At 37.0% G+C, this 24,593-nt stretch overlaps 3 protein-coding genes across 4 annotated transcripts; 2 read left to right on the plus strand and 1 right to left on the minus strand.

Annotated features, from left to right (window-relative positions):
• Positions 1-664: 664 nt before the first annotated feature.
• LOC149963287 (uncharacterized) lies at positions 665-6,402 on the minus strand. Its single transcript, XM_090180453.1, has 3 exons — positions 6,315-6,402; positions 5,776-5,928; positions 665-3,056 (listed from the first exon to the last, which is right to left on the minus strand). The coding sequence occupies exons 2-3, from the start codon at positions 5,915-5,917 to the stop codon at positions 1,669-1,671; spliced, it is 1,530 nt and encodes a 509-aa protein (XP_090036579.1). The 5' UTR covers positions 5,918-5,928; positions 6,315-6,402; the 3' UTR covers positions 665-1,668.
• LOC149963288 (uncharacterized) lies at positions 6,197-9,009 on the plus strand. Its single transcript, XM_090180454.1, has 2 exons — positions 6,197-6,435; positions 7,827-9,009. The coding sequence occupies exon 2, from the start codon at positions 7,853-7,855 to the stop codon at positions 8,834-8,836; it is 984 nt and encodes a 327-aa protein (XP_090036580.1). The 5' UTR covers positions 6,197-6,435; positions 7,827-7,852; the 3' UTR covers positions 8,837-9,009.
• Positions 9,010-17,224: 8,215 nt separating this feature from the next.
• LOC149963289 (uncharacterized) lies at positions 17,225-19,594 on the plus strand. 2 transcript variants are annotated; one of them, XM_090170544.1, is made up of 2 exons: positions 17,225-17,328; positions 17,852-19,594. In XM_090170544.1, exon 2 carries the CDS (start codon positions 17,918-17,920, stop codon positions 19,283-19,285), a length of 1,368 nt encoding a protein of 455 aa, XP_090026670.1. In that variant the 5' UTR covers positions 17,225-17,328; positions 17,852-17,917; the 3' UTR covers positions 19,286-19,594. The 2 variants fall into 2 exon arrangements, with proteins under 2 accessions (XP_090026670.1, XP_090026669.1); XM_090170543.1 differs by lacking the exon at positions 17,225-17,328 and adding an exon at positions 17,616-17,686.
• Positions 19,595-24,593: the final 4,999 nt, after the last annotated feature.

A 24,593-nucleotide genomic window follows, 5' to 3' on the forward strand; every position in this document is an offset into this window, starting at 1 on the left:
TGTGCATTGGAGGTTGAACTAATGGTCTCATTAATGTACCATGATATTTTCCCATCAGTAACGATAAAACCATGTAGTTGATTACTGCATGGATTAATTAACTAAGGGATGTTCCACCGCCGTAGAAATCTCGCCAAAGCGAGCGTTAGCGACTGTTCCGAAATCATTTTAGCCGTGTATGCGCAAATCACCTTTTTACCGATACAACCGGATACAAGTTTTGATTTTTTCGCTCGTGAAACATGTTTGAAAAACCACTGCCACCACCCGTCCACGTGTGTTTGTTTGTATCGGTAAAAATTAAATTTTCTGCTATTAGCGCTTTTCGCTGATAGGTGGCGTTCGGAACAGGCAACTTCCATATTTTTGAGCTATGGTTACTGGTAGTGATACAGCACACACGAGATATTTCCCTGCTGCTTTCTCCCAGTTTTAAACCTGGTACTATATTCAGTATCGGTCTTCGTATTGCAACTCCCATATAAACTATTTATCAAAATTTTTAAGTTTATCACTTATTCATTTAAGAAATGATAAAAACTAACCTGAAGCTTTTTTGTGAAAATAATCTTCTTTGAAATGATCACTGCAAACTCTAGACCACTTTGTAGGCCTTTTACTAGAATTTGGCGAAATTACTGACAACCATAGTTTTAAAACTGGCTCTTTAAGATTTATTATTTCCTTTGGAGTTACAACGCAACACCGAGCAGCACCGACTTCCAGATTTACGAATTTTTGGATTATCTATTTCGATTATAGCACACGTTACACACACAAAGTGGTGGCGAGATAACTTCGGCTCCGAAGCGCCACCTAGAACCGTTTCGGTCGCGAAGAGAGAATTCCTAAAATCTGTTTAAAGGGATTTTATCAAAACGTCTTTCTCGCCGCGGTAAAAAATAGTTTCATTTCTTTATGATGTTTCAATAAGGCAAAACTAAAGTGCTTTATGTTTATTATATAATAATAAAACTGGGCGTTTATTGTACAGGATATACAAGTGTATTCACTTATTTGATCCTGTGTGTTGTGCAATACTAAGAAAAAGTAGAAACAATTAAGATTTTTATTCGCGACCGAAAGCTATCGCTACGTCCTCTTTTGGTTGCCGTTGAAAACTAGATAGGTGGCGTATCAGCAGTATTAGCGTTTGGCAGAAAGTAGCATAAGACCTTTTCAAGATGCACAAACACGCGTATTAGAGGATGATATTGAAGCTATAAAACATTTATATTAGCATTTTATTATATTATTAAACTGTTTAGCGTTTTCTCCATGGTAAACAGAGCAATATAGGCATATATCTCTAATATGACCATAGCAGACGCTGTCATAGGTGCTACCTGGGAAAAGCGTGGCTTGTTTTGGTCGCAAATTGCATTTTCATTCATCAAGTTCTTGCCTCTAGAATGTTTTTTAAAGGGCCCGAGATCGCAGCACATTTATTGCCTATTTGAGTCACGTGATGTAAAATTCATTTAATAAATATGCCAATACCCGAATAAGTGGATTCTTTCTCCTACTATTTACTTTTGGTAATAACAAATTTAAACGTCCCAAATCAGGATAATTTAAGAATTTATAATACGTAGTTAATAAAACGAGTGACATTTTAAAATAATTGAAACCCCGAAACCATAAAAAATAAAACAATTTTAAAAAGTGTTATGTTCGTTTACTAAAATTATATTTCGGATGCCTCTTCCGGTCACTTCCGCTGGAGCAAGTAGCGACGAAAGAAGCGTCTGGCAAAGATCCCCAAGTTAGCAGGATAACGGCGGCACTCTGGTGGTGAATGAAGACGTCCAAAGCTGGTGGAATTACGACTTTTTTGCCCTCAGGAAAGTAATTAGTGCCGATTATCTCCCTGGTGTTATACATCCCGTGACTTTTCATGCCCAAGAAAGGCACGTTGGGGAACACTTCTCGGAAACAAGCCGATTCCACATCCTTGGACCTTTGCAGATAGTAGTCGCCTTCCGTGGTGGCTGACGTGAACAGGAAGGCCAAACTGTTACTTCGAAGGCGTATTTTTCCCTTTAGTTCGATCATGCAACGGGTCACCACCTCTTTGGTCCTAACCCCTGGAGCAATCAGAACGGACCCGGCGTCGAGATTATCCCCAGCAAAGGCCAGTCCGCAACCAATGTACAAGGGACCGAATTCATCCGGATTACGACTAACTTCGTTGATGTAGTGGACGAATCCGGCTTGCGTTCCTCCCAACGCCAGAGAGCACTGCTCCACGTAATAGTCCATAATAGCCCGCGCCGGATCCACGGCTAAATTGGTCCGAACGACGCAAAAAGGTGAGGCCTTAAAAATTAGCAGACATTTAACTTTGGCTCCGGGTGGTATGCCAGTCACTAAAGGGATAGCCTCTCTGGTTTGGGGTGTTTCCGGGAACTCCTCCAGAATTTTGAATGGGAAGAACTGAACACCAGGTATATTGTCTGGAAAGAAAACGGCGGACATGCCTGGAACGCGAGGATGCATGTCCGGGGGCCAACTGCCGTTTTTCGAAGTATTATCCAGACCGATTAAATTACCCAAATGGTAATAATTGACGCTGAAGTAATTCAATTTCAGAGGTGATGAATCGGCAGCTTGAAGAAAGTTCTCAACCTGTCGGACATCCTCGAAGCCCATGTTGGCGAAAAACACGATTCCCACATCCCGTTCGGAATAGCAAGCGAGAAGTTTCTCTTTGAAAGTTTGAACTAGTGCTCCAACGTCAAAAGGTCGACTGTTCCTGCCCTTGTAATTTCTGGGAGCGGTTCTAAATAATACCAGCGGGTCTCGTCTTCTTCTCTTAACGACGTTGGCCGTTCTTCGCCAAGCATCGCAGACATTGGCGCAGGATCGCAACTGTTGGGCATTCAAGTAACGAAACACTAGTTCCACGACGGTTGGGGTTTGTGTGAAAAGGGCGGCGCTCACGTCGTTGTTCCATTCGTAGTCGCTGCTTTCGTCGTCAGACCGATCCGTTCGTCCGCCGCCTTTTTCTATCTTGCAACGCTTTTCTTTGATGTGATCCTCTTCCTTCGTTTTGGCTATAATTAAAAGATGGAAAAGTCGGTAAGTTAAGATAAAAATACTCGTAATAGACGCTTCAACAAAACGCTCTCTTTATAAACTATTACCCTCCCTTAGTAGTCAAATATTTTCATTTGGTCGGTTACAGAATTAGCTTAGCTAGCCAAAGAAGCCAACTACTATTTCTATTTAAACCAAACCAATTGTCTAAAGACCTTTTCACACGAGCCAACTTTTAAAATCAAAATGCTGAGTCAGCAAAAATGGATCAGTGATCCATTTTTTTTCGCATACTATTTTGGTGGATCAACTCATCCAACTTTTATTCACACGAACCAACTAGTTGACTCATCTTGTTGGGTCCAAAAGTTGGCTCGTGTGAAAAGGCCTTAAGTTCACTAGGTACGACATTCACTTAATAACCGCAATTTGTTTTTAAGACTGGTTTTCATTGTTCAAAGAGCAGCTCTGCAACAACAAGAGTTGACGCAAAACATCTCTGTTAGGCCTAACACAACTTTTGGAATCAAAGCTCAGTGGAAATGTTTTTGTCCTTTTGAAAACCTTACGTCTGGCATCACTTTTTGGCCCAAGCATTAAGGGTTTTGTTTAATTTCTTAAATATATAACAAGATGGCGCCGCTGCCAAGTCTACGAGAAAACATCTTTTGATTTTAGAAATGTTCTTATATCAAAGCGAGGGAAAAATGTAGGCGAAATAATTTATCGGTTTAAGCAATTTTTCCCAAAATACATATTAAGTTGAACCTGCTTGAAAACGTGGTCTAGCCAGGCCATACCACAGCATACCAGACGTAAACTAAGTTAACATCTGCAGTGTACTAATAGCGTTTCTATTATTTATATCAATTTATTTATTTCTAATATTGCACTTCAGATTTTTAGACTTTGAACCGGAACTAAAACTTGCCTAGACAAAATTAGTGGACCCTCAAATGTATAAGGGCCCGGTGCAGAGACGTTTTTAGGTATCGCAAAATAACAGAAATAGGGCGTGGTTTCGGAAAATTGCGAACTTCGCGCCAAATCGGTGTGCAGGGGGCCGTGGCAGAGACCTCTCGATCGCAAAAATAACAGGAAAGCGTTATGTTTATTTTGCGAGAGGCCCACGGCAGTCGTTAGCCGCCGAACAACTCGCAAAAACAATGGCGGATTGCGGTACGCAAAGAGCTCGGGAAATAAATTGAGAAGTAAACGTTTGTTACCTACTTTAATAAGATAAATAATACAACACGATAGGTCAGAATCTTTTAAATTATTAAAATTTGAGTTTCTAGCGCATTATCGCTTTCCGAAAAATGTTTTTGTTAAATTATTGTCAGAGCCAAGGCCTAACCACAATCAAGATTTACGAAACACTAAATAAGCCAGCCACTCTTAGCAACTTTACAGGTAAGAATAAATTATAATAGGGAATCTTATACTTTACTACTTTGGGTGTATTCTAAGCCTTGGTTTATTTATAGATCCTTATTTGCTGGTAGTGTATGCAGTGGGTTTTAACTAATGACATGATGAATTGGTTGTGTATCAAAGAGCTTTAGCTATCAACCAGCGTTTATACCAATTCATCTACCGAGAAGAAACCTTTCCTCAGGTAGACTAGGAGTTGCGATAAAAGTTGTATTGGAATATTCAAGTTTATTTGGCATGCATCAAGAGCTTACCGAGCCAATTTGATGTATTACCTTAAAAGTGTTTGTCAGTTGATTGTACACGCTTATATCATTTTTTACAATTTATACCTTGACTAGGCTATGTAAATGCCAGATAATTAGGTAGAACAACAACTTATATCAAAAAGCAGGACCATTGTTTTACGTGTGATCAATATAGGATATTTAGCTATAAATAGCTTTAGACAATTACCAATTTTTGGGCACTTGTGAAATTGCTGTTTATTTAAATTGCTATCAGCTAAGTTTTGAAGTAAATATTATCCCAAAAACCAAATGATATGGCTCATTTTCTAACAGAGAATTATTTTCGGAAAATGTTGGCTTATAGTAGTAATGAATCTAATTTTCATTCGTTATTTTATTGGTGTACAAACCATAATATAAAAATATATTTTAAAAATCACAAAACCATTAAACTGTGTAATAAATGCAACCAACCTAATAAATAATAAGAGTAAGAAAATTATATAATCAGAAGAAACTAATTTTCATGCACTATTTTATTGCTTTCAAAAGATTTCGGATAACCTCTCATTCTTCAGAAACTGATTTGCTGCCTTTCGTGGATATATTTTATAAATATATTTTAATAAAATAACGGATTTAACTGTAAAAATTCTAAAACCTAACAATAAAATTAAAGTTAGAAAATTATTAATTAGAAGAGCCAGGCTTTCATCGTCAAAATGCAAGCCAACCATAAACACTTGATTGCTTTTTGCGTCAAAAATCAAGCTGTCCTATTGTTACGTAACTTTGGTATACAAATTAGGAAAAATAACAGCGTGGCTGATTAACAGGAATCGCTAAAACGTCTCTGCACCGCGATTTCGATTGCGAGGATCACAAAATAAACAGCTCGCTAAATCTGAATCGCTAATTTTCGATCCTGTTAAAATTAACAGGAATCGCAAAACGCCTCTGCACCAGGCCCTTTGAAGGCAAAATGGAAAGTTCAGGGTTAGTTGGTGGCACCCAAGTTTTCATTTGGTTCCGCTAAAACTATAACAAGACAAAAAAGTCACGTTTATATTACCATAAAGATTTGCCTTCAGCTTATTATTTTCTTGTCTCAAAATATCAATTTCAACTTGCAGAGCTTTACAATGCTGGCATTCATGGGACGTACTTTCCACACCATTGCTAGTGCTTGGACTGGCAAACTGAGGCGTTGACATATCGTTTAGAACTTCCAGAAAATAACAATGAAACATAATTAAATCAATCTTCGAGGAAAAAACCACAATTTATGCATCTATTATTTCTAAATCAATAGTGAAAAGCAGTGTTACGACAGAGTTATTAGGTTAATTTGAAAAATCTGGATTCATTTACTTCTTCTAAAAAGTGTAAGTAGTCTTCAGATTTCTATGTAACATTGTGGACGGACGATTAAGCCGTTGGGAATTTAACCAGTTTTTACTGACGCAACTTTACAAAGATTTATAATTGAAAACTATTTATTGTGTCATTTTGTATATTCGAAATAGAATTAATAATAAAATTTAATACGAACAAATTGACAATTGCGCTCTATGTTTGAGAAAACCTAATGAATTTAGATATCTACTTCACATATAGTAAACTTGAAAATGAGAACGGCTGGGATGTAGGTTTCCCTCGATGTACCAGCTGCTTCTTTATGTTTATACTCTGAAGTAGTAAAGTGGGACTCATAAAGCACGATATAATACAGGTACAGTTTTACATTACAAGGCAATGATGGTTTATTTTATTAAAACGATTTTGGATCAATATTTAACTTAAATTATTTTTATTATTTTTAAATTTCCATTTTTGTACTTTTTTAAATTTAGAATATCAACTACAATTTAAAAACTAATTGAGCGATCCCAAAATTTCGTTTTTTGTTAGTGTTTAGCCAGCATATTTACCTGCATTTCAGAATCCAATATGCAAGGAGGTTTTCACACGTATAATATTTTTGGAAAACGCTCTATTTAGAAATGTCATCTAGTACGCGACATGTACACGCCAACAGTGCATCGGCTTTATATTTGGGTGTGTTGGGCCCCCTATTTTCTTTTTGGGGGCCCCCTGGAAGAATTTTTGAGCAATTTTTAGTATCCTAAAGATAGAAAAATATGGTGTTTCATGCTTTAAATTTCCATGTCTAGGTTTCCTATAATAAAGTTAAGTAAACATTTAATTAATTGAAAAGGGTGTAGCTAATTTTCATTCAATTTGGGTTCAAATAAAATTTTAAGGTAGGCCATGGCCTTAAAATTTTGAACTGACCTATACACTGCATACCAATTCTTAATAAAGAGGAAAGCTAAAAAACGCGTAATGGGGATATGACGTAGAGTTATTGTGCACCGACTGTTTATGGAAAATAAATACGTCCTTAAGGCATTTAGGGAAGGCGCACCACAGAAAGTTTCGATTTCCATACTTACTATGGATTAAAGGCTTCAAAAGTCGCTTGATGACTTAGGCCTAAGGTGGTGCCTTGGGTATTAGCCTAGCTGATTTTTATTATTATTAAATCTCATAGGTAACTAGAATGCTGCCACCTACGGCCGAGCTTGTCACCAGTTCGTTTTGAACCTTCAGCCAAGGAGGATAATAATCCTCCTTGGTTCCGCTACTATCGCGGGAGCTAGTTGACGTCATTCTCTCTGGTGACATTAAATTCTTGGCAGAACCACTCTGAGCTCTGATTGGCTGAGATCTGGCTATCGTCTGCCACGGCGTTTGGTCCATTTGCCAGTTACACGGCAGCATTCTAGTTACCCATGAGATTTCTATGGGAGTATACGTTGCAAAACTGCAAATGGTACACCTAAATTTTAGATCAAAATAGTTCTGTCCTGGATTTCATCGCTATCAAAGTAGCTAGCCTGGTAGTAATTCTGTCAGCAGATTGGTGACAAAAATCAGACGAAGATAGTGCCACAATAAATATTTCCCCGAGCAAGCGAATCAAGCTAGAACTATACTTGTAAAACCGAAATATTTTTGGCGTGTTTGTGTGTTTGGTCCAGATGCGATAAATAACGATATTATCTCCGAAAAAGGTTGAAAGATCGAATTATTTACTAGTTTCTTTCTTTTTATCTACAGTTGCAAATAAAATACCAACAAGCGAAATGACTGAATTATTGAAGGCCGTAGTTTCAGCCACTTGCAACGGTTTCGATAACCTAACTCTAATCGAACTGACCAACGAATCGCAACTACCGCCTTTAACGACGTTAGAAGTACGACGCAAAGATCACACCGTCTTCTTTCCAGCGGTAGCTGGCCGAATTTCCAAAGACAACTCCACGAAGGAAATCAACGCCGAGCTAGCCACTTCCGATTCGTTCTCTTCGGCCATTGAAGAGAATGCCATCTCGGACCCTCTTAAAATTGTCATTTCCGGCCAGTCGTGGTCAGCTCATCTGGTCGCATGCGGGCGCAGCGTTCAGAACGTCTTGAAAGTGTCCTATATAATCAAAGGTGTCTGGCAGGTGGACGACGCCTTCTACGAAATGTTGAAGAAACTTTCCGGCTACGGAAAACTAGACGAAGGCGGAACGAAAATATGTTGCGGCATTACCAAAGAAGAATATAACTACGTGGCCAAAAGCGACGTTATATATCAATGTATCCTCAGGCGTTATCCTGGTGGATGCGCGATTTACGAAGCTCCACGTTGCGAACTAGTCATTGCGATTACGAAATGCTCATCCATGCCGGCTTACCCTTTTCACCGTTGCTTCAGGTGTTTTCGATGGCTGCAAAGGCATTTGAAAAGTAAACGGGACAGTCTGTCCTCACCGAATGATGAAACGGACGAACCAACGCGAAATAATTCGACGAATGGTGAAAACAATACCGACACGGTATCATATGCACTTCCACGTCGCTCGCCCATATTTATCGGAAAGAAAACCTCGAACGTGTCTCGGAGTTCTAGAAATGCCTTAAGACGAACTCGCAATATTCGTCAGGCTTGGATAAAACGGAAAATTGAAAATTCAAAACGGAAAGACGAATTGGCTGTGGTAAAGGTCGAATCAACTACACAGAACGAAGACTTCGATGAACTGTCTAATGGCTTTGTACCAAAAATTGAGATAGAGTATTAATCCATTACCTAATGATAATTGATCAGCTTAGGATAAAACAATTCATCACTTCACTAATTTATGGATATTTTTATAAATAGTCAGGTACGGTCAAGTTGTTCGCCAAAAACATTCCATATGCTTAATGTTGAGCATATTTATGACCTTCGGGTGTCCTTTCTTACTTTATCTAATGTTAGATGGCTATAGAGTGCTTTCGTCTGATACGATTTTGAAAACTTGAATGTCACAGCTGTAGTGTTAATATTGGCCGCCATGACAGTTACCGTTTTTTTTATCAATATGCAAAATACATGGGTGACGTATTGAGTTTCGAATTAAAAGCACTCTATATCATTGAAATTCTATATTCCTAGATCGTATAACGGAAAATAAAGTAAAAACGGAACGCGACGGATCCAATCTAGTCCTATCCCCAGTTTTAATTATTATATGATCCTCATTTCGACGTGTTTATACGGTCGTAAATAATCTTTGGTCTGTTAAAAAATTACGTTTTGGACACTGTTGTTTTAGAATTAAAAGCTCTAATAGCGTGCATACATAAAATGAGTACGAATTTAACTAAATATTTAGAGTACTTAAATATTATTTAAGCGTCCAGCACATATTTATGTTGTCACAATTAAGACGCAATTTAATTATGTAAACCGGAGAGGTTATCACGTGGTGAAATGCATCTATCCCGTAGAAACTTTTATTACGTCTTTTAAACTTTCTAAAATTAAAACTCAAAATTATAAACAACAGTTTTGACTCTGAGCAAATGGACACGTTCTCTAGAGAACTCTACTACTAACATGTAGGCCAGAGACGAAAATATTATGGTTTACAAAAACAAATGGCATTTTGATCAGTTTAGGTTGTCTAAAAAATAAACGTTTCATTAAAAGAAATAGAAACCTTACACTAGGTTTTAATTTTTCATAATTAAAAATATTGTTTTAATTAAAAATCTTCGGTTTTAATAATGGTGAAATTTGCTTAGTTATGGTCTTCTTAGCAAATTCGCATCCGAGAACATCGACTAGATCATTGTTTGGTTCTTGTTTTACTGATATTACTTTCGAATGCGAAGAAAACTCGTAAACCAATATTTCTGGTTTAAGGGGAAGCATTTTAGACTATTAGTACCAATGAAAATCGACAGATGGCGCTGACCGTTACACCTTTCGCGGGCGTTCCAATCTTACTACGCCATCTACAAAACCGATATATTTAAATTTATAAAATGACGAAAAAATACACAGAATTCTTTAATTCTTCCTTTGATTCGTATTTATAAAAATAAATTAACTTAATAATAAAATAATACTTTTGTTTTATTATTATAATATTTTCAACTTTTAGTCGCATTTAATATAACCAGATAGAATGATTGTGAAAAACGTTTTCCTCCTATAGAAACTCTATGGGATGAGGTCTGGCCGTGGGTCACCTGGTAAGGGGTGAAAAGGCACGAGGAAGGTTATACGACATAGCCGTATATTGCATAGACCTAGAATATCGCTCCGGGGTGACCCGTTGCTCTTCTTTACATTATTTTAGGCCTAAAGTTCTCCCTCTCTTGGACAAAAAACAGGATTCAAACATTATTTTTACTTCCCCCTCGTAGCCCCTCTATTGTAGCGACTGTCGACCCTTTTCTCGGACTTCGCGGTTGTAAAGGATTATGTTCAGCGTTTTGTTTAGTGCCTACGCCAGAAGAGATAATGCTTACTTTTACGCCAACCTATCTTTGTAAGACGTTAGATTGAGATTATTCGGTAAAACACGCCGATTCAATAGGTCTAGTTTAAATCGAGAAAAATCAGTCACTCACGAAATTTTAATGTGTTGGAAGACATTATAAATTTAAATTATAAATAAAGGTTTACAAATTTCACTGAAGTTAATTAATGTTTAATAAACAGAATTTAAAACTTAGCGATTAAATTAAAAAACGTTTACGTAGGAAAAAGTTTTAATAAGTGTTACTCATAAGTCATAATTAAAACTTATTTAAAATAAATTTGTATGCATAAAATATTTTACACCTCAAGTTGGTTCTATTTGTAATTAATATTGTTTCCCATAACCTTTCAACAAATTCAAAGTCTTTTTTGCATAATAATTCCGATTTCCCGTAGTTTTATTTATTTTTGCAAACATCGCCCAATATAGGCGATTTCTCATCGGCGACCTTTTAAACTTAGTTCCGGGTGCCATTTTCCCCCCGAATTAGTTCTTGTTCCTTTGGTAATATTTCTATCCCTTGCGCGAAACTCTTTGCAGTTCGAATTTACTAGTTTATACATATTACCAGGAAACTATATACGTATACACTTGGAATATCTAAGGAAGATTTTGGCAGCCGTGATGATGCTCGTAGAAACGGGCGTGGCTTAAAGCGCGGAAACTCACGAGATAAACTGTCGCGACTCACTACCCTAATTCGACGAAAACTTCGACTCATTAAGCCTAGTCCCGGTTATTATATATTAGCTTACCTGATTTTCTCTTTTTTTAACCATATAAATACCTAAAATTAGGTATCACTTTACTTGTTTTTGCGGATAACATTATAAATCTTCAGTACGATAACAAATTGAGGTTTGGCCGTAGCTTTGGCCATGGCCGCCATTGTGGTTATATTTTTCTCCCCACGATAAAAACTATTGAAAAAAAAAAACAGTGACGTAGCACTGCCAAAACGTTTCATTGAGCCTTGTCCCGGTTATTATATAGTAGCTTACCTGATTTTCTCTTTTTGAACCATATAAATACCTGAAATTAGGTATCACTACATTTGTTTAACGAATAACTTTATAAATACTCATAAAACTGCAGTACGATAACAAATGGAGGTTTTTAAATCAATTTTCTGGTTAGCCGTTTTTTGCGTGGGAAGATCACCGATTTGTTACCATGGCGACGCATTCTTTTCGCGCTAAACCTCGAGCCACGAATTAGAAATGTCGTGTTACGTCTTACACTCGACGTAGTTAAGTTCCGCCTTTTTCTCGACGCGCTTTCGTAACACCGTACCAATGGAACCTTAGACATTCCAAGTGTATACCTCTATAGTTTCCTGATATTACGTACATGCGTGTGCTCTGATATGGCTATGTTCTTTTTTTGTCGAAGTCTTCCTACCCAGGGTTTCGTGGCGCTGCCAGGGCCGTCTTTACATATTGTGAGGCCCTGGCACTTTTTATTTTGGGGGCCCCCTATGGTGGCGTACGAATTGGTGGCACCAAAGTGGCGACGAGATAGCAAGTGAGCGAAGCGAGTGAGGTCGCTATATCATGGCACTCCCTTAGAATGTCTGCTGGCGCCCATGTTGGCTATTTGACAAAAACCAAATATTTCGGTTTTTAGAAATCATTTGTCAAATTTGATTTCGAAAATGAGCGGAAGTATTCGAACAAATACCGCCAGGTTTGAAAATTTTAACTAAAGGGAACTTTTTATCATATACCAAATATCAACGTTTTAGCTTGAGGAGTAAATTTCCATCGATTATGAAAGCGTGGTATTTAATAGATGGTAAATAACATGATATGAAATGGGAAAAGTTGTTTAATAATGGTAAATAACACTACAGCATAGAATGGGAAAAGATAACGTTATGGAATAGCTTTAACATCTTGGCCCCATCAATCGTAGGATGATATTAAAAACTTAAATGCGTTTACGATAGTTACTATCGCCATCAAACTAACCTACTATTTACTGGCGAAGAGTTTAGGACGGGAAGAGTCTCCCCTTCCAAAACTTTCGATTACGCAATCACTGTCACAGATTTTCCTTCGCAGAAATCTTTCAGTGTCATACTTATTCGTACTATGCGATTTATGCTATAAGTAATATCGTGAGCTAAAGAAATTTCACACAAAACAAAGGCAAAGATACAGAAGCTAAAAGTTTTTTGTTAGGATACAGTATATTTTATTTTTGCTATAATTATTTCATACACATTCCTTCAAGATAATGCTTCATGAAACATTTTAGCGCCTTCTCTCAAACACTGCAAAAGTTTCAGGGCTTACGGGCGAAAACTTTATGGCAATGCCAAATAATTTTGTAAATTTGACAAAATCAAATAGTAAAAATGTTTAAATAAAATACACTGTTTTCTGAAATTCATTATTTGGTATTTCAGAAAATAAATAACAAAACTTCGACCCGCCGCAATGTATCGTCATAATTTAGTCGTATCAAATAGTGGCAATATCTTATATGGACCCACTTCAAGCTCGTTTGACGTCAACTTCGCACTCTAAACGTTGTAATTTGTCCATGCTCTAAACATAGTCACCCTAAAAATTTGGTTCTGTCGGGAAAACTGTTGGTGAGAGACAAATCCGGTCTTAGGGCAAGGCGAACGAGGCGACCGCCTAGGGTCCCGCGGTAAGCGCTGCTTTCAGGGGCCCTGAGACGATTCAATGATTCGAATTTGATTCCGGGGGAGCTTTTATGATTCGAACTCAATTCCAGATTCGAAGATGATTCTTTGATTCCGAAAAAAATAAGATTCTCGGTCAGATTCCTGTGATTTGGAAAATGGGAATCAGGTGTATAGCAATTTTATGAATTTGTTCACCGAGCGAGCGAACCCTATTTGTTTCGAACATTTCCTCGGCAAATTTGTTGTGGGGGAAAGGGGCCCCGCACGCCCTAACGCCGGCCCTGGTAAGAGAAAACAATTTATCGAAGGTAGAAATCAGCTCCGACTAAATATGCCCGCTGATTGAAATAAAATGTCTCAGTGAAATAAAAAAAGTGGGACCAAGATAAACCTTTCCTTCGCTTAGCCAGTATTGCAAATATTAAATTTTAATGTTGAATGGTTTTGTTTAGAGCCTGAGGGGGCCCTTTTCGAACTCGGGGGCCTGGGCTCTGGCCCAACGGGCCCAATGGGAAAGACGGCACTGGGCGCTGCATGCGTTTCTGTAAATCACAACTTTAATCACTGTAATACGATTTCGCGGTGCTTTTTCAACATTACCGTGTCGATATTGATTTTTTAGAACTTACTAGGATTTATTACCTTTGATCATATTACAATTTGTGAATTAAATAGTTGATTTTATAAAGGGGGGGGGGGATCTAGCTTGAAAATGTTGCCACCTACGTCAGTGTCTATCTTTATCAAGTCTACGGGCGCGAGATAGAATCGTGAGACGTCGCTTTTATTCTTTCGCCCGTGCGAAGAATATTATATCTCGTGATGTAGAGAGCAACATTTTAACAAGTTGGCTAAGACCACAAGTTATTTATAAAATTAACTACTCAAATTAGGCATTTGAAAAAGTATTGATTTTGGATTTTATAAATAAATTAAAAACACCATTCGTATCGAGATAATATATATACACCAACTTTATTCTGACAAGGCTCAATCGAACATTTGGTTTGGAAATCAAATGGGTTGGTCACGTGTTTTAACTATCAGCGCTTTAATCCTTATCCTAATATCCTCGTCCCTTTCGTAAAATACCCCAAAATCCTTGACACCTTCCATCAGAATGTTGGAGTTTAAAAATAATGGGTTACCACTTTTTGGCCACCCCAATCGGTCCGAACACTATAAAAGCTGCGGGCCAATACCAAATATTTCCATTCCTGCCCATAAAAGCTTAGGAAGGCCTAACAATAGGCTAAAGACATGGACAAAAGCAAGCTATTGTTCCACACCGTTCGTTTCCACAACTCGTTGACGTACAAAAATACAATAAAAAAAAAGTTTTTAAAGATATCATAAACTTCAGTTTACAATTTAAAAATATAAAATTAGTAATTATTAATTATATGCGTGAACTGAGGGTAAGATTTAATTGAAATTAAAATAAGCATTAAAAATTGTTTTTCGTTTAATAATCTACACCAGAATGCGGTTCTCGGCAAAGCTTTGCTAGTCCTCAGAATACACTAAACTAAATTAAATTTTACAATTTTGACTTCGAAGTCAAATCGCGTAATTTGATCAAAGGTGAATGATATAATATAACCACTAGTCTATAGGTGGTATTCACGAGAAGATGGCGGCCATTGCTCTAAGGTAGATAGTTATGGGGGAAAGGGGGATGACACTAGCCTTTCATTACAGCGATGATGACGTCACGAGAATACACCCTATATAAATAAATATACAATCAAATAAATTATCAAAAAAAAATAATAATTATAATGAAATTTCGACTTCGAAATTTAAAGCGCATAATTTTTCATCCTTTTATCAAAAGTTGATGATTTATGATGTATAGCTATATAGTAAGAGATATACTGTACATACGTCTCGTACTAATTATTGTAAAATAAAATTTAAATAGAATTTGAAATTTCCATTTGATTCGAAAGAAAAATAAGCTTATATTATATATCATAGAAAATTTACCACTAAGACTTTCGAATTGAAATTCTAATAATTTTAGAAAAGTAATATAATCGAACCGGCGGTGGCGCCAAAATTAGTCGGACCACTCGACATTACCATTCCAAATATTCTTCAGTAATAAAAATTATGTATCAAATTCGCAACCAATAATGTCTAGAAATATGCGTGTATAAGGATACTAGGATAAATTTAACAATTTATTGGAGTTTTATAGGGTAAAATTATTGAAATACACCCGTTTTCGATTACACATTGAAGGGGGAATAATGATCAAACAGATAAAAAAAGCACTTTTATCCCTATTAGATTAGTTTATGAAAAGTAGCCTCTTTCAACAATGGAACACTGGCTGAAATAGCAACGTTTTGCGTGAGTAGTACGAATGCCTTAGAGCTCACTGAAAAGGTGGGCTGAAAGGGATAGCTATTCCCTATATGAAATACCGCAAACGAGAGTCAGTGACGATAACCTAAGCGGAGAGGAGAGTAGTTTTGACGGACAAGCGCGGCTAATCGGGTCCCGCGAAAAAGGGGTCCTAGTTTTAGGGGGAGGAAAAAAGATTTTTCCTGCCTATTAACTTTACTACCAAAACCTCCGTGAGGCTTCTATAGTAGTACTATTCACCACGCGAAATAAAAATCCCCCTTCGGAAACCTTCAACCTGCCATCTAAACATTTTTTTTTCTTATTTTATCTTTAGTTTGGGAAACTACCACAAGGTAGCGACCGCGTGCAGATGGCAGTAAAGGAAAACGTACCAAATTCGAATAATTTAAAAAATTAGTTTAGTTACCAAAATATAATATATTTTTTAAATTTTTGTTTTGCATTCGATTAAATAAGGTTAAACTTACGAAGCGTATGAATCTAAAAGATTTTCGTTGTACCAAAGTATATTAAAAATGATGACGAGATATGTTAAATATTGCTGAATTTTGTAACCATATAAAAAATTAAATAAGCCCTCGATTAAAATTCGCTTCGCACAAATTTTAAAACGAAACTTCCAGAGAAATTTAAAACCTTTCACAAAGCCATACAGTGAACGGTTTTCTAGAATAACAGGCACAAAGTTGATATGTATCAGCATTATTATTGAAGTTTAATGCTCATTATTTTAATGTATATTTAAGATAGCTGATTATTTCTTTTAACATTTCAGAGAAAACATGTTTGTCAAATTGTACCATAAATTTGAGAGTGATATCTATTTTTAAAGTATTTAAATAGTTTACCTAAATACTTATCATTTTAGGTACTTTTTCAAGGTGAATTAAAAATTAACTAAGCGATGAAATAAAATTTCCTTCGCACACTTTATAGTTTTAACTTTGCTAAAAACGATACAAGAAACCGCGTGAAGTACGATTTAACCATTAACGAGATAAACAGTGTTTTGTGTGAGCGTGTATGGGCATTTCAGTCATATTTAAGTACCATTATCTTAATAACTATTAATTATATAAAAATTTTGTTCGTTATTACAAAACCGAAGAGTGCTTAACAATTAGACCTATAGAACTCTAGATAAACAGGCGCAAACAAGTCGCGTTTTTTAAAATTTCACAATGCTTCCCCTTAAAGTCATTTATAATTATGAAAGTTCATGAAAATATCCTACTTCTTCTTGTCGTCTGCTCTGTCGTCTAACCTTCTACTCTTACGGCTTACTGGGTTTGTACGATTAATTGTTTTATTTATTTTTAGTTTTTTTGTACGAACTGTATAAAATACAGAAAATGGTAAGAAAATAATAACACAACGGTACCAAATTGTTTAAAAAAAATAGCCCGTGCTTTAAAATGCGAGAAAAATCAGCCAATCATTTCACAAAGACTATTCGATTTAGTTTGTGGGACTAGCAACTGTCTCAGAGACAGTGTCTCTATTTTTTGATTTAAACTTTCAAAACTTTAGCTGGTTTTCGTTCGGTCTTTATGTGGATCGGTCTTTAAGTGGACCAGACATTATTTAGTATAGTCTATATTGTCCGTCACATACACGCCGTTATCGAGAAAGGCGGATTGTACCTCGTTACTTTGTTTTGGATCGTTGACGACGGGCCGTGCATGACTTAAGGTTGCGTTCTCTGTTGATCATAAACGTTGGAAAGGTACAGAATATTCAAATTCATTCTATATTTTTAAATTTTATTAGTTAGAATATTTATTTTAATTGTGAAATGTTTAAAAGCCTTAGTAACATGAAAACAAATTATGCAATATTTGTGAGACGAGTCTAAGTTTAGTATATGATAGACTTTTTTGTTAGGCAGGGGACACGACTTGAAAATGTATTTGATAGATGCTATTTTTCCTTTTATGGAATTTTAAATGGTAGCTTCAGCCGTATCATAGAGTCGAAGCTAACATCCTTACGTCTATAAATTTCGATTTTACCGCTTGATTGACTTTGAAGGTGAAAGGTCTTAGGAGGCACAACTCCTACCGCCCTTTGCAAAATTCTTTCGCGTAGGCGTTCCTCCAAGCTTAGTGAAACATAATTCGTTCTACGAAGATTCTGCTAAACAAATCACTTACTTTTATCTTGGGGAATCTTCCTACTATCCTAGATTGAAGATTTGGCCCAAAATTTAAATGGCCTTTTAGCTTAATAATATGTATATCTTTTTTCAGAATCTCTGGTCTTAAATCTCTTTGATCGTCATTTTCAAGACGATTGAAAGATAATTATCTACCGATATGACTTTTTTGCTAAAGATTCCCAGTTTAAGGAGAATGGCTTCGGTACAAGTATGTGGTAGCTTATGGACAACTAAAAATGCAATCCGCGACTTTCTCAGCTGCCAACACATCGGCCACGATATGGATGAGTACATGTACGACGAGCATATGGCTGAAATCCAAGTTAAATTGTTCAAGAATCTACGACTTTTTGGACTTCCCTATGATTTGGAAAATGAACTGTACGTTGTCATCCAGGAGATGGGCAGACATTACTTACGTTTCTATCTCAAATTCTTCATGATATGGAGCTACGAAGACGAAGAAGGTTTTTATTTGGATTTCTTACGACAAATTCGATGGAGCAACAGGGGTGACGTGGATACCTACGCCACCACGACACGGTATTTGCAAGAAGACGGAGTTCTGAGGCGAGATTCGGACATAGTCAGTGTTTTCGATTGGGTTGCTTCAGTCGGTCATATCGAAGATATAAAGTCCGAGTTCAGCGAGAACGAGGACGAATTGTACGAAGAGTGTGAATATGAGGAGAAGTACTTTTTCTGGATGCTGTTCGTCAAACATTTTCTACCATCGTTGGAAGAATCAAATTCGGATTCTGATACACCTTATGAAGTCGTATTCCATAATCTACTAAAGTGTAGTTTCCGACAAAGAATCGACTCTACTTTTTATTTGTTGAACAAGACCGAAAAACTGTCCCATATTGAAAAAATAACCCAAGAGACAATGAGAAAAAGGACGTACCTTTCGATTTCTCCTTCGGCGTGGGCGCATCTAATTTCCCAGTTTAGTACGTCCCAAGAAAAAGAAACGTTTTACCGACAATACGGACACACTCTTTTAGTATTTATCGTTCGAACTTGGACCCACCGCGATCTCTTCGAGCCGGCGGTAGTCCAGTTGGTTAACTATCTAACAGCGGAACAGTTTACAGTCGTAGTCCAGGAACTCGCCGCCAGTGTGTCGGAGTCGGTTCGCCCTTACGACAAAACTCTCGGCGACATGTTCGTGTTGTTCTGGGAAGCCTCGTCGAACGATTTTCGTGCCCAATATGTCCGAAATTATAAAGATGTCTCGATGTTGCTGAAGCTTTTGTCCCGAGAGGCGTTCGCCAGCGTCCAACCAAGATGTTTTACGTTAGTTTTATGCGACATTGAAAGGCTCAATGTTGTCGACTCGTTCCTTCAAAGCAACTACGGTTCTACATTGTGGCGTTACCTAATTGAGGCAAGATGTGTCAACTGCCTCAAGCTGTTCCGGTCTTATGTGTCAGTAGCCCGAATAGCTCGGAAATTTGAGGTGGTCATGAAGAATATCGGGATCGACGTTTTTGAACTGTACTATTGGATACACGGGGATTGATTGATTCACAAAAACTTTTGATTTCCTCCTTTTTCGCGTTATGTTCGTGAAATTAAAGGGAGTAAAACCATAGAAGGAAGGTCAACCTTAGTGGCCTTAAATGTAAATTCCAATTTTTCATCCGACTGCGAGGTGTATAGAAATATCATTGGAAGCTCTACTCTCGCAGAAGATTTTTTTACTACGGTATAAACTGTCGCGTTACGATTGATTTTGACGTTAGATTGACCTTTCCTGAGCACTAGGATTATACTTCCTTCAAATGAAAAGATAATTAAAACTTTATCGGGTACGTTTCTAAACATGTATCGTTGGAGGATGTTTTTGAAAGTTTCACAAAAAAAAAGTATTTTCGCAATAAAATGTATTTTGTTCTAATTCAAATTCCTTCTTATCTTAAAGACAATAATTAGGCCTTTTGGTATTAAAAATGGTGCGCTATCAAATATATTGGAACCTTTTTAAATGAATGTCACTATCTTATGTGGCGACTGCAGGATTTCTTTGAGTAAGTCGAATAAGTCGTAGGCCCCTATTTACGAAATTTTACATATACAAAATTAAAACAGAGTCTAGCTGAACTTAGAAAAAAACAACGAATTTCGTCATCGTGTACCCTTCTTTACACAAAATTTTAAAAAACCAACTGAAGTGCTTCCAACACTGCTATTAAATATACATAAAAAAACATTTTTCTTTAATTTAAATAAGTATTCAATATATAAAATTTTCGGAGTTGGGTTTATTTTATTTGAAAGACCCTTAGAACCTTTGGAGGTCCTTATTTTAAATATTTGTAGGCCGCTTCTGTAACTCAAGTAAGCGGCCTAGATTAGCCTATTGCTAATATTTTTTTAATTTCTGTAAAACTTCACGCGCGTGCAAAATACACTTTGCATTTATTATAGACAGCGTTATAAAAATATTCTGATAAAGTTGTCTTGACACCAGTTACCCCCGCTAGGATGTTTTTCGCGAGTAGGCACTGCGTGATTAAGAGGCGCCCCATCAAGAATTTCTTTGTAATTTTCGTTGATATTTAACTAACTGAATTATTGTATTTAATTATTTAAACAATTAATTATAATTTAAAATTACCGACTGTACTTTTAATCGAAGAATTCCGCAGTTCGATTAGCTCTTTACCCAAATTCATCAACTACTAATTGAGACTTGTCTCCCCCAAATGTTGTTAAATTTATTCATGGCAGACTTTTTAAAATTCTGTTGAACGAATTGAAACTCCTTTCGGAAAATTTGGATGTAGTATTTGCCACTGGAATGCGTAAAATCCTCAAAGTCATCTTGCATTGCCATTAAATATTTAAGGCAGTCCGTCAGTTACGCTACTCAAGTTTTTTTAATTTAATTTTTGACTATTCTTATCGGTCCCTTTAGCCAATAGACATCGGAATATAACCGGTTTTAAGAATGACAATGAGCTAGGACATCGTTTGAGTGAAAAAAGTTTTTGTCAATATTGCTTTGAAAAGGCCAGTGTTTTCTAATAGTCTAGTTTCCATTTCTGATAAATGTATATATTATTTCTAAGTCGAAGTAATTGGTCCTTATCCGCTTTCAGTACTAGGTGTAATGACACTATGTTTTATTCTAATGTTTCCGTTTGCGTAAACTTAAAGGCTCGCTGCTACGAACCGGTACCCAGTGCTGCACTATGCACAAGGCTGACTAGGCGGAAGCCTAGGGGCCCACCAAGAGCAGGGGCCCACGCACCACAAGTCGGAGGGGGATGTTGATGGGCCCAAAAGAAGATCGAAGCCTAGGGGCCCACCAAGAGCTATTACCCTGAAAAATCCATCTGATACCCCCAAACTTGAGTTCATTGGAGATGCCGCAAACAGTGTTAGTCCAGGGCCTCCGAATTTAACGGTCCGCCCGTGGAAGATTGTGGCGACTTTTCAACTTCATTCCAATTTAAGTCAAACTTTTCAGACCCTTTAACATCTAAGCTAGCTACTGCAGCTTCACAAATAGCAATGGTTTCCGTTAGAACGACTTTAACGATAGTTTTAAGTAAAGTTGCTGAAGATATTCAATTGGGAAAAAACCCGCGATACTCAATGGCTACCTCGGTTTATCTGTTTTCAACCATATATTTTGCAATGGTGTAACTGCGTGGAATCAAACCTATTTCTATAAAAATTAAGACGTTGTTACTCGCTCCACCCTCTAGTGTTGCGGCTTTGTGGCATTTTGAGAATGATATCATTAGACCGATCTTTCTGGGACTCTTTAAAACAATCAAATCTATTAATTGGATTGCTTTGAAAGTTGCCGCTCCTAAGGAGTGACCATTTTTGAAATACGAGACTTCAAACGATTTTAAGGAGCACGTCGCGGGTATCCCTCCAACGACGTAAACGAATCTACAACAGAAATAAAACTGAGAAAAGGGGTGGGCCCATGAGGGATAATTTTAAACAAATAAATAATAAATACAAAAACAGTTTAATACATTTATTTGCATGTAGTTGGTTCAAATATTAGAAGCCCATACAGGCACATTTCAAAATTTGGAGGCCCCCTAAGTAGGCCCGAAATTTTTCAACGTAGGCACGTCGTGCCTACCGCTGGCGGGGCTTCCGCTAGACACTCACAAAAACCTCTTATACTTAGTACTTATTTTAGGATTTTATTGTTTAGAAACGGCTATTTAATTTCCCTATAACTTAAGTTTCTAAAACGGAGTAGTAACTGAATCGGTAAATCAGCTGCTAAATCATGCTACGATTTTATTTTAACGTAACTAGCGCCTATCACCTTTAGTTTCCGTTAAAGTGGATGGTAGAACTGTGAAATTAATTAATCCATCAACTAACCAAACATAAGGACGATTCGCAATCGAAAATATCTGAGTTTTGTTAAAGGCTGACCCACTTTTTACCCCTATGGTAACGAGACCATACGTCCCGTTTTGAACGGGACTGTCCCTTTTTCCGGTACTCCGTCCCGGTGTCCCCGGGGAAAGCCTCGGGAATCGTAATTGTCCGGTTTTCAGTTAAGTCTCCGATAGCATCGAACTATCACACGTTTAAGTGAAGTAATCCGTGGCGCTTTCTTGACGGAGCACGCGGGCGGTGGGGTGGGCAACCTCACCTCGCCCGTCACCCGCTCGTCCCGTTACCGTCTACTTCACCAATCTGTTCTAAGTCGTCGAGTTTATCATTCTCGTCCTCATCACAATTTTTTTTCCGATGCTAATTTAAACCACAACTACTCTTATATAATCTTCGCTTTCATTTACCATCGCAATCCATTATATCACAACTGCGTCAAGTGGTCAACCCGCGTCAAAAACTAACTTCACCTTCCCTTCAATTACTTATGCAACCACCGTCTTTTATCACCCTTTCTCGACTCATCACTCGCCTCATTGAAACTCTGGCATATTAACATTACACCATATTATTCATAAACTGTAAAAAAATAACATTTGTTAATAAACTTCACCGGTGAATGCGCGTCGCCTTCGGCTTGTGTTTCACCTCTGGTGTCTCTTCGTGGAGACGAGCTGTGTCGGATCCGGTGGGGTCTTTTTCCCCACTGTCCTTGCCGGTCTGTTCTCTTTGCTGTGCGTTTCGCTACTATTCTTCAAACTTAATTTATTCAAACTTATTTATCCTCTCCCCATTAAGCTATCTTCGTAATTTCATTACTGCATCTATATTCCAACCCCCGGTATGTATTAATTTACGGTACAAATTCTTAGTGCCGTCTGACGTGATTTGCGATTGTTTTTCATTGTAATTCGTTCCTGATTTTAGCGTATTGTGGTCTGTTTAGGTTAGGAAGTGGTAACGTGTAGTGTTTTGACAATGTCCCGTTTTGAGTGAAAATAAAAATGGTCACATTATGGGCTAGGAGGATTCAAGCTAACCTGGAGTGGTCGTCTCCCGTTTAAGGCGGGGCAGTAAAAAATTCACGGACATAACAAGTATCACCTTCTATCGTAGAACTTTTACACTTTTAATCGTTTTTTTATCTGCTAGTTTTTCTGTTCGCGTATTTCTCGTCTCGTGTTTTTAGTAGGAATAGACAATGAGATATTTAGTTTACTTCCGTAACAAAATAGGTGCAATATGCAATTGAAAAGTAAGAAAGGAAAATTCTGAAACTTCAAAGAACATAATTATAGGGCATTGTCTAAGCCCGTTAGCAATGCAACAGATATATAATAAATAATAAATATAGCATTATTTCTTTATATTAAACAGTTGTAACAGTTTTTGGATGTTTAGGTCACTAAGGGAAAGGGTTTTCCTTGGTGGGCTGGCTTTCTTTAAAATCGAGTTAAAATATTCATAATTAAGACAACAGCTTATAACGATATCAAAGATACAGTTTGAATCATGACGAAAAAATTGTGTGTTTACCCGACTTGTAATAGCAAGAACCCATAGACGTACTAAGAACACGTAATCATAGCTAATCTATATTTTCAAAATAAGCCCCTCCTTTTTATATTTCCCAAAAAAAAATAAGCGTTCTAAGAACTACTTAAACTACTTAAAAACCACTTGAAACCACTCGAAAAATAATATGTAATTTTCTGTATATGTAAGGGTTCGCGCTTTCTTCTTAGAAGTAACAATAGTGGAAGAAGACTCAATAGCTCCGCCTCTTTAAAAAAATCTATTAGGATACGATCCAGCAAAATTTCCTTTCCTCTGTTCTTGGTACGTCTATGGGTTCTTGGTAATAGTGACTCTAGATACTATAATAAAGAATACATATAAAAAGCTTTGATAAGTGTTCGAAATGGGTTACATGGTTAAACAGAAGCGATTATACTTTAAGTAGAGTAATGACAATACCTACTTAGGCTCAAAATATTTTGTGGGTAAAAATGGACTAACAACTCAATTTACAGACCCAATTCACGATCATTCAGTAAGTATAACTTTTACTATAACTTTTTCAGATAACTAACTATTAAGGGGTTTTCTTGTTTAGGAATATGTCGCTTTACTGAAATGTAACACTACACGTACAGAACCTAAAAGCAATAATACGGAGCCCCTCGTTGAAAAGGAGAATCTCCGTGCCACTGATAATTCCCAATGTCATGTTTCGCAAGACGGACACACTTCAGCACCACTAATCGAAAGATCAGTTCCTAACATCATAGCGTTAGTAATGTCTAAATTTTTTCAAACATGGACACCACTGCTTCAAATTTGCACCTAATTTAAACTGTGAAAAGTAATTTGTTCAATAATCTTATTTCAGATTTCGTTGGGAGCCCTGCGGATATTTCATTAAAATATTTAGCGAGAGAAGAGACGAG

This window comes from Leiobunum rupestre, chromosome 1 (assembly GCF_980474605.1).
Source record: "Leiobunum rupestre chromosome 1, qqLeiRupe1.1.hap1, whole genome shotgun sequence".
Classification (NCBI taxonomy): Eukaryota; Metazoa; Arthropoda; class Arachnida; order Opiliones; family Sclerosomatidae; genus Leiobunum; species Leiobunum rupestre.